At 41.0% G+C, this 10,678-nt stretch overlaps 1 protein-coding gene across 3 annotated transcripts; it reads left to right on the top strand.

The window, feature by feature from the left end:
- Positions 1-363: 363 nt before the first annotated feature.
- LOC141002591 (uncharacterized) lies at positions 364-9,293 on the top strand. 3 transcript variants are annotated; one of them, XM_073473948.1, is made up of 4 exons: positions 5,686-6,617; positions 6,714-6,869; positions 7,625-7,717; positions 8,116-9,293. In XM_073473948.1, exons 1-4 carry the CDS (start codon positions 5,916-5,918, stop codon positions 8,410-8,412), a joined length of 1,248 nt encoding a protein of 415 aa, XP_073330049.1. In that variant the 5' UTR covers positions 5,686-5,915; the 3' UTR covers positions 8,413-9,293. The 3 variants fall into 3 exon arrangements, 2 of the variants coding, with proteins under 2 accessions (XP_073330049.1, XP_073330048.1); XM_073473947.1 differs by having other exon boundaries at positions 5,686-6,869; XR_012179636.1 differs by lacking the exons at positions 5,686-6,617; positions 6,714-6,869; positions 7,625-7,717 and adding an exon at positions 364-422.
- Positions 9,294-10,678: the final 1,385 nt, after the last annotated feature.

Genomic DNA, 10,678 nt, shown 5'->3' with positions numbered 1-10,678 from the left:
CACACACACACACACACACACTAGTAATAGTACCCCCGTCGATCATCCGTTGTCCCTGCAAAGATCTTCAATGTGTCATGTACTAGCCGTCCCACTATCCACACTATAAAAAACGATTTTTGAGAGTGGTTAATATAATCCATTCAAATAGTCTAAAATGTACTTCATTATTCTAGTCAGTGAAAGAATTATAAAATAAAGGGTAATTTTTACCTACACTACCCATTTGATATCAGTAAAATATGTTACATAGAAAAATGTAATAAAATATACCTAAATCCCATCAGTTCTACGCTGCACTTTGCGCATGCGCTGTCAGGCAGTTGGCACCAGGTTGGCACTTGGCAGCGCGTGAGAGGCGAGCGGGATTTGAACTCCGAAGGTGGCAAGCTACTTCCAGCAGACGGAACACTGGAGTCAAGGTAATCACTGTTTTACCTATTGCCTCATATAATGCGAAAATACAACGGTAGGTTACGGTATTTACAGGAGTTGTAGTCGGTGTGCTTCAGTTTAGCGTGCTCTAACCGAACTTTTGAATTGGCGACACGCGCCGAATATTGCGCCCGGCGCCGTGTATTGCGCGGTAGTAAGTCGGCTACGGCTATAACTTGAAAGACCTGAACGGCCGGTAGAAGCAAGTGAGCAAGAATAAATTAACTATTACGATGATGGACGACCGTTTTTAAGACGTCGTCAGGTTTGGAGGTGTCTTGAAATGTATTCGCGGTGTGCACTTTGCAAGATTTGTCAGCCTGCACGTTCGCTTGAGTTTTTTCTGCTGAGCCTCCACAGTTACGTTGATGGCTTTTTTTTTTTTTTTGCTAACGTTACTTTATTTAGCCATGGCCTAAACCAACGAGCGCCAATACATTAGATATTTTTACTTTTACCTTTACACGAGTTGAACACTGGCGTTTTCTCCGTTATGACCGTGTCAATTTTAGACAGAGAATTTGAGACCTCGCAATACAAAAAATCCCACTCCATATCAATGTGGCACATACTCGCCTAACTGACAAAGAACTGTTAAATACAGCCACACAACAATAAGATGTGTAAATGTTTGTTCTTAAAGCTTCCCTTATTGAAAATGACATTGAAAATGGTATTTCAATCTAAAAAAACAACTACATTTTCCCGATTTATTTACTATTTACCTGTTCGATGCACCTTGCTGTAAAAGATGTATTTATTTATTCATTTTTTATATTTATCAACTTGCTTTATTGTTAAGTTTAAAGATATGATATCTAAAGCTTACACTCTTGGGATTCAAGATATGCTGACCATTTCAAAATGTACTCATCACAGAAACATCACGATCAGTCTGAAACAAGGTACCCGACAACTATAAAGCTGGTACAACTCACCATACCAGTGCCCTGGTAGTCCGCTGATCAAACGTTTCTCCACAAACATGGTCTCCTTACATTCACAACAGTCCAGTGAATCCAACCGTGTAAAGTATTTACTCCAAAACACACTATAATGCCGACAGATAAAAAAAAAAATCTGCCTAAAAGCATGGCTGCATCGTTTGACGTTCCGTGTTGTAATCTGTCCGTTTTGCCTCATAATTCCTGTTTACGTGTAAACAAACTCGTATTTTTTTTTCCAAAATGGTCAAAAAGTTTAAAGCGTTCAAAAGTTATGCCTTTTCATCTTAGGGATGTGACCATGGTTATCCAAGGGTCCTTTTGGATTCTCCAAATGGCCACTTTTGGAAACGCCTAGACATAACCTTAGAAAAATGTGTAAAATAGTAATTTTTAATTTTTCAGATTGTTATCAACTTTGACCTGGGACCAGGTAAGGCTTCATGCTTTTGTCCCAGCTGTTTTCCAGCTAAAATGTCCCAGCTATACTCATCTGCAGGCATGTGATTGCAAAACAAAATTCAGGCGAGAATAAAAACCTTCTATTTCTGTGTGTTCCAACTTAGATTACTCAATGTTAGTAGAACTTGCAGTGATTATTTCAGTTTGGGACAAAACTTCAGAGTGTTACCTTTCAAAAGAGACCAAAACCATCCAGATTCTCCAAACAGTTCAACAACAGCATTCAATTTACTTTGGGTACGTCTTGGATTGGGATTTTAGGTGAATTTTACAGGACTGGCAAGGGGTTAATTTTGTTTTGATGTTGATTCATTCTGCATGTGGATCTCACTATTCCATCCCCTCTCCTCTTGTCTCTCCTCTTTGAGCTAGGATATACTCACACCAGGTGCCAAGCAGTCTGATGCTTAGAGTTCTGGGACTGTCTGAGCTCCCCAGCTTGTTGCAGGTGTTGGACACATCTTTTGGGTATGTAAGTTCTTGAAATAGAATTGAATATTTGGATTGTAAAGCGTTATTTGTAGGCCGATTCACTCTGCATGTGCATTCACTATTGTGTCCTCTTCTCAGGTCCTCTCATCTTTCCTATGTGAGCTAAGACTCCCTCATATACCAGTTTCCACACAGTCATATGCTACCCCTTCCAGGACTGCCTGAGATCCCCGTTCTGTCTCCTGTCCATCGGCTTGTTGCAGGGGTTTTGCACAGCTTTCAGGTATCCATGACTGAAAATGAACTGGATATGCAAACTATGTAATTTCAGCACATCAAAACGATTGGACCTCTTGAAGCACACCAGATTACAACATGGACATTTCGGACGAAACCAGTCCATACCTTGTCTCCATTCTGATTGTGCTTGCACTTTCAAGACATGGGGTGCATTACGGACACATTTGTCAAGGTATCACTCACAGACAACTAAGCCAGGTCAACTCCTTTCCTTCACATGCCTAGTGTGTAATATGAGCTGTTTTGACAATGTAAGACAATATTTTGAGCACATTGGCAGTCATCTTAAGAGGTTTGAAACTGTGCCTTGTGTTTTTAAAGGTTGTGATTATAAAACAAATGTATACACAACTTTCCACAGTCATAAGAGCAGGAAACACAACCCACATTCAGTGGAGGATTTTAAGACCTCTGTTTTTCATCAAAACCAAAATCAACCAGATGAAGAAACCGACTTTGTTGAAGTCGAAAACTGTGAATCTGTCCTTGAGGAAGGGGAGGACTTGCGTGCAATAATTATTAAGAAACTGGGTTTGCTCCTCCTGAAATTAGAATGCATTTTCAATGTCTCAAAGACATGCATTGATGAACTAGTAGAGGAACTCCGTTTCCTGACAGCATCTGCATCATCCCCGGTAATAAAAGAAATTTTATTGAGCTCTTTGAAAAAGCATAGCTGCACTTTGGACGATTCAGTGATATCAGAGGTGGTTGAAGATCTTTGCCAGCTAAACCCTTTCTGTGTTGCTTTTGGAGAGAATGGGCCTCTGAGTACTCAATACAGGAGAGAGCAATTTATAAAGGAGCACCTTTCACCGATTGAACCGGTTGAGTACATACTTAATAGTAGTGACAAAAAAACATTTCAGTATGTACCGATTCTTCCGCTATTGTCTCAGCTTCTGAACAACAAACACATCCAAAATACAATATTACAAAACAAAAGGCCATCTGACGTCTCCTCTGGATACAGATCATTTCATGATGGATCTTTCCTAAGAGAAAACAGCTTTTTACATGGAGGTGAACTGAAACTCCCACTCATCCTTTACATTGATGACTTTGAAGTATGCAATCCTCTGGGAACATCCCGCAAGAAACACAAAGTCACCGCTGTGTACTGGGTATTTGCAGACATACCTGCCACATTGCGTTCTACCCTAACTTCCATTTACTTAGCCATTCTTTGCAAGGCAAGTGATGTGAACCAATATGGATACCAAAAAGTGTTGGAGCCACTGCTCAACGATTTGAAATCCTTTGAAGATGATGGTATCCTTGTAACAAGTCTGGGCAAAGTGTGCAAAGGTACAATACTCGCTGTAGTTGCTGACAATCTTGGCGCCCACTCGATAGCTGGATTAGTGGAAAGCTTTTCAGCTTCGTATTTCTGTCGCTTTTGCATTGGAGAGCGGTCACAAATCCAGGAGCATGAAGTTAGAGAGGGACTGTTTCCCCTACGAACTAAGTCCAACTATGCTATGCATGTTGAAGCAGCATTGTCTGATCCTCTTGAAGGTCATCATTGTGGAGTAAAAAGAAACTGTCCCATCTCTGACAGACTCAGGTACTTTCATGTTACATCAGGTTATCCCCCTGATGCTTTGCATGATTTGCTTGAAGGGATTGTACCTCTTGAGATAGCGCTCTGCATTGATGTGTTTATCAAGAAGAAATACTTCTCTCTTACGGATCTTAATCGTTCCATCCGTTGCTTTCCTTACAAGTGGAATGACAAAACAAACTGTCCACAAGCTATTGCTCCAACTTTTGCATCCCGGAAGAATGTAGGCGGCAATGCACATGAAAACTGGTGCTTGTTGAGGATGTTACCATTTATGATTGGTGACAAAGTGCCAGAAAATGATCCAACTTGGGAGGTTTTGATGAACCTCAAAGATGTTGTTGAGCTTGTCATGGCTCCTGTCCACACAGATGAAATGCTAGGGTACATGGAGAGCAAGATCAGTGAACACGTTTCAGGTATGTAGAAGTGTTCCGAGAGGAGAAATTGAAACCTAAACACCACTTTCTCGAACACTATCCATGGCTTACCACTGCTTTTGGGCCACTTGTGAATTTCTGGACTATGCGCTTTGAAGCCAAACACCGTTTTTTAAAAAGGATTGTGAGGCAGACTGGGTCTTTTAGAAACATTCTCTTGACAATGGCAAGAAAACACCAATCAATGCTTGCGTATCATACCCATGATGGCAACAATCAAAGGCCAGCACTGGCAGTGTCCAGAATGACTCAAGTGGCAGTCAGTGTTCTCAAAGAAAGCCTCATGGAGTCATTTGCAAAAAAGTTCCCTGGAGCAGAAGTTGTGCACATGACAAACAAGGTGACCATTTTAGGCACAGACTATAATGTTGGAATGCTGTTGCCCTATGGGTCAACTGGAGGTTTGCCTGACTTTGCAGAAATACTGCAAATAATCATTGTGCATGACACCCCTGTCTTTGTTCTTAAGTTGCTTAGTGGGTGGTATTGTGAACACACGAGGAGCTTCAGAGTTGAGCCAACAGGAGCCACTGAAATCGTTCAGCATTCGGAACTGAAAGATGCATATCCCTTGGCTTCATATAATACAACTGATGGTTGTATGGTGTCACTTAAACACTTCATTTGCACATCAGAGTAAGTCTACTATAGTTGGGAGTATAATTGTTGTTCAGAAACTAAAACAGTGCATGCATATTTTTTAATGTTTTTGTAAACCCACTTTAGTCCAGTTTCTTTGAAGGACAATAATGTTCAAGATGGCCTTTATGAGAGAAAATGTCAACAAAAAAAAGTAGAAACTGAAATCATGAGGATGTTGTGTGTTTATTTACATTTTCTGTAAACAATTTAAAAATGTTTTGGCAAGACAAAATTTCTTTTTAAAACCTATGTATATAAACTTGACTATTAACACACTGTCTTGATTTATTTTTTTCTCTCTCTTCAGCTGAGGACAACACACCCTGAACAACAATGGCGGTCCATTTACGAGTCATATTGGACGAACATGACATACGCAAGTTGACACTTCCAACAGGAATTCCAAATACAGTGGAGGATCTTGTTGCAGTGGTTGGTAAAAGCTTCCAGTTACAAGGGGAATTTGGATTATTATACGAAGACAAAGATTTTGGAAACCAGTTTTTCAGTGTGACTTCAACTGCTGACCTATACGACAAGGCGACGGTGAAAGTGATTAGAAAAGAAACGGTGTTCACCCTTGACCTTCACCCAGTAGATGCATCAGGACTGTCCTCTCCATTGAGTTCTCCAAGTTCACATACCCATCCAGCAAGTAGTGATGTGGACACCGACCCCCCAGATGTCAATACATCCATGTCGGACTGTGCATCATCCAGCTCAAAGGACACCATTATTCTCCCCGATTCATGCCGCTCTGCTCCATGGCCAGTGCCATTTCAAATACCACAGTTTTCCCGTGACATTGAACTTATCCTTTCAGAGGCAAACAAATCATATCATGCCTCTGGAATAATCTTCCGGGATGCAAGTGTTAAATCAGCAATGATGAATGACCTTGCAAAAGTCATATTCTCTCACACTGCCTACCCTTCAAATCTACAAGTGCTCTCAGTGTGTGAAGCCCTTGTTGAGAAGTTTCCATGTCTAAAAGAGCCAGGCTCATTTTCAGGGTTATATGGCTGGCAGCAGAGAATTAAGTACAAGATGCACAATTACCGTGCCAAACTCAAATCAAGAAAATATGCTTATCCTGAGATAGAAGTCAACACTCTAAGGAGGAAGCATCCAGCCAATGCAGGTCCGGCAAAAAATGTGAAAAAACCAAAGAAAGCGGAGGTAAATTATCTCCCCCCACATCCTGCTGGTGAAAATCAAGACACATTGGAGCTGGAGAGGCTTGAATTAATCAATGAAATGAAAAAGAAGAGTAATGGAAAAGCAATACAAGAAAAAATGTCAAAAACCTTCTCAAGTAGAAGAGTTGAAGTGGTGACTCTCAGCCCATCTGTCAGTGTCCTCAAAGATAGGTGGCCAGCGTTGTTCAGTGAGACTCAGGTGAGAAAGTTTGATAACTTTTCTTGCCACAAAGAATCATTCATTTGTCTAACTTTGAGATCTGTCATCTGTACTGTACATTTATTCATTCACCAGATCAAAGAAGAGTTCCGCCGTTTAACAACCATTTCCTTGGAGGAGACGTTCCTGCTCAAGCTTGATGGGTATACGCCACGTCTTCTGCAGCTGATGTTTGCAAAGGGAGGAGTTGCTCGTTCCAAGATGCGTCCTCTGTTGAACACTGTCAATGAGGTATGTTTTCGTTTTTTAATCAAATAGGCAATTTGTGATTTAAGTGAATTAAAGTTAAAGTTTTGAATTCAAATGCTTTGTCATGTAAAATGAGGAGCTCCACGTGAACTTGCAAAAGTTTAACATAAAATCTGTGAAGTGTTTAAAAAGTGTGTCTAAAGGCAGAGATACACCAACCAGACTCGAGCAGACAACCAACCCCCACCAGCCAACATTTCCAACATCCGTCTCCAGGTCGGCTGAAAACTTGTTGCTAGACACACCGCTCCGACGTCAACCAGCTCCCCCGCTGAGTGAACCTTCTGCGCATGCGCAAACACTCCCTTAGCGTAATGTTCCACAGTGCCGGTCTCTCCTCCACCAGGTCTTCTATCCATGCCATAACTTCCAAAACTGTATCGAAAAGTCGAAGTGAACTCAACTCTGCGCTATTCTGTCCAGAGGCTGCAAAATGGCGGATGTTTTCTAAAGTCACAGGGATCTTCCGCGTCTCCCACACACCGCGTATCAGTACACGTCACACAGCACAAACCAATCGGAGTACCTGACGGCTCATGTCTGACCTGGTCAGATTGAGCATGTTGAATTTCCCCCAACATGTCCGCTCCCAACGTATCGGGACACACCAAACCGATTTCTTCCCGTCTCTCACCAACTCCTCCAGACGCCCAACTGTCGGGTTGGTGTGTCTCGGCCTTTACATGTATAGTTCTGACTTCTGCTTTGTATTTTCATGAAAATGTATCTCATCAAAGTCACAGAGCATTGAGGACAAAAGGGATGCAGTTATCTGTTGCCTCATTGAGTACCTTGGGGAAAGCCAAGAAGGGCTTTTCAAGGAGTGCCAAGTATGTTAAATGACTGATGATTGACAATATGCTGCCCTGTCCTCCTTGTCTCCCATCCCCTCTGTCTCATCTCCTCACTTTGTTTCCTCTCCTCCTCTTTCCTATCCTCTCCTCCCCTAACCTTCTCTCCTTCCCTCGTCTCCTGTCGTCTGTCTCATCTCCACCCCTCTTATCCCCATCCCTGTGTCCTTCCTTCCCGTCTCCTCTGCTCCTCACTTCTGTCTCCCCTCCTGTTATCCCCTGTAGATACACCAATTATGGAATGCTCACGAAATGTCACCTGTTTTTATTGAATTGCTGAACCAATTGACAAGATAATCTGGAACACTGTGTTATATTCTATAAACAACTTCACTTAAAATATATATGCTTTTTGTCTGTTTCTTTTTAACATGAAGGACAGCTGTGAGGACCACTCAGACCAAACCATGAAGGTGATTGTGATCCATGATGTCATGGCTGAGAAGAATCCAGCAGAAGTCTCTGTTGTGATTGAAGGTGACCAAGTGCTGACTGGTTGTGGAAGCCGAACCAAGGCATGCATTCTGTTGATGGGATTGATCTATGCCCTCAACCTCGAGTATCCCAAGGCACTCAAGAATACCTTTGAAGTGTTCCAGAAACTTTTCCTGGAGCTTGACGGAGCAAAGCTTCTGAAGAAGGTCCATAGCCTCAAAAGCAAGCTAATGGAATAAACTGTTTAATTGAAAGTTCTCGCACAGATGAGTTCTAATAAAAAAGACTGACGTTCCCATTTCAGTCCAACAATATCCAAATAAGTTCACAAACTTGCTGCACTGCTTGAAATGTGTTCTGGCTAATTCATCTGTAATGATCAAGAGTGCAGCCTTCAGTAATCTGACCACTCCTCTCTCCCCCCCCCTCCCCCCTCTCTCTCCTGTCTCCTCTCCTCTACTGTCTCATCTCCTCCCGTCTGTCCCCTCTCTCTCTCCTGTCTCCTCTCCTCTACTGTCTCATCTCCTCCCGTCTGTCCCCTCTCTCTCTGTGTCCTGTCTCCTCTCCTCTACTGTCTCCTCTCCTCCCGTCTGTCCCCTCTCTCTCTCCTGTCTCCTCTCCTCTACTGTCTCATCTCCTCCCCTCTGTCCCCTCTCTCTCTCTCTCTGTGTCCTGTCTCCTCTGTCTCATCTCCTCCCCTCTGTCCCCCCCTCTCTCTTTCCTGTCTCTTTTCCTCCCCTCCCCTCAGTCTGCGCCCATTTCCTCTCTCATCTCCTTCGCACCCCCTATCTGATTCATCTCCTCCCCTCTCCCCATTTTGTATTTTCTGTTTATATTGAGTGGTTTAATTTATGTTTTTGGAAGTTTTTTTTTTTTTTAATTGTAGCAATCTTATAACTCAGAAAGACGTGATTTGAGTTACAGAACAGGTTTGGTGTTTTTTGAAAATATTTTATATTGATACTGGTGCGTTGCGCAATAATCGTTAAAGAAATGCACTTTTGAAACCATTGTCAATTAAGAGATGAGACATTACGTGCATTTTTATTGCTTGAAATCTGGAAAAACTGATTTGGTTTTTTTGTAACATTTGATTGATTAATTAAAACCATTGATGTAATCCTCTGTTCGACTGAGTCTGTTCCTGGGTAACTATTACCCACCCTGGCTGGTTAATCTTTAATTATTATATTGAATAACTTTGAGCAATTATTATTAGGGGAGTAGTACTAACAATCATGAGATTATTTTGACTCATTTTTATTGAGTAATTTTGAGCAATTATTATTAGGGGAGTAGTACTAACAATCATGAGATTATTTTGACTCATTTTTATTGAGTAATTTTGAGCAATTATTATTAGGGGAGTAGTACTAACAATCATGGGATTATTTTGACTCAATTTTATTGAGTAATAAGTTGTAGAATGTAATCAGAAGTCATAGGTAAATTTTACCTAATTTCCTTAAGTATTATATGGCTTTTTAATTAGGGTAATCTTCATCCAAAATATGAAATCAAATCTACTCAAATAAAGTGAGTGCAAATTGTTACCTCAAATTTATTGGGTAGATTCTATAGGTTGTTTTTTATAGTGCAGGGCAGAGTAAAAACCATTTATAGCACCACTGGGACTCCTGGACTTATTATGGATGGATGGATGGATGTTTGAAATGGGATAACACCATGAAACTCAACAGCAAATTAAACGTGTTTATGTCCACGATGTAGTGCCTGTTTTTTTAAAATTCTGAAATGGATCTACGTTTAATTTTAAAAGATCTGTCCTTTGATTTAATGTGCCAGCTATGAAACGACTTGGACGATATTTTGTATCTGAGAAGAGTAACGGAATTAAAGATTAAGTGATTAAAAAGTGATTCAATGACTTTCAGACTTTCAGTGTGACTCAATTACAATTATTTCTGTTTTAATAAATCTGTGAGATACAAGTAATATCTGCTACTTTTAACTTACAGTCCAACGTGTTTAATCTATAGAACTTGTTTTCGTCCCACGTCGATGGAGATGTGGGTGAATTTTCTTGGTCCATAAAACGTTCCTGGACCTATGCAGCATTCTCCTAAAGAACTGAAGCAGCTAGGGACTTGTTTAAAAATGTAAAGAAAATCATTTGAACAAAATATAAAATGGCTCCATACAGCTCCCCCAATGTAATCCAAGTCTCCAGAAGCCCCGAGATCCCAATTGATTTGAAAATACGCTATTTACATCCGTTTTTGAGCCAAAATCTTCAGCTGCCAAGCTAAAAGCATTAGCGTGCACCCAATCTGAAGTGTGTGCATGAGCTCGCCTGCTTGTCAAGAGTGTAAATAAAGTAATTTCAAATCAATTTGGGAGCTCTGGCCTTCCCAAGACTTGTACCTAGTCCACACATACACGGGTGTTTTGGGAAACGTAGTTATTTATTTATTTATTTATTTTTAAATTCTCCCTCCAAATGAGCGTTTTAGCATATCCCATGCCCATTCCCGTACACTGGGC

The sequence above is a fragment of the Pagrus major genome, chromosome 9 (genome assembly GCF_040436345.1).
Source record: "Pagrus major chromosome 9, Pma_NU_1.0".
NCBI classification, from domain to species: Eukaryota; Metazoa; Chordata; class Actinopteri; order Spariformes; family Sparidae; genus Pagrus; species Pagrus major.
This window is presented reverse-complemented; position numbering and strand designations above follow the sequence as displayed.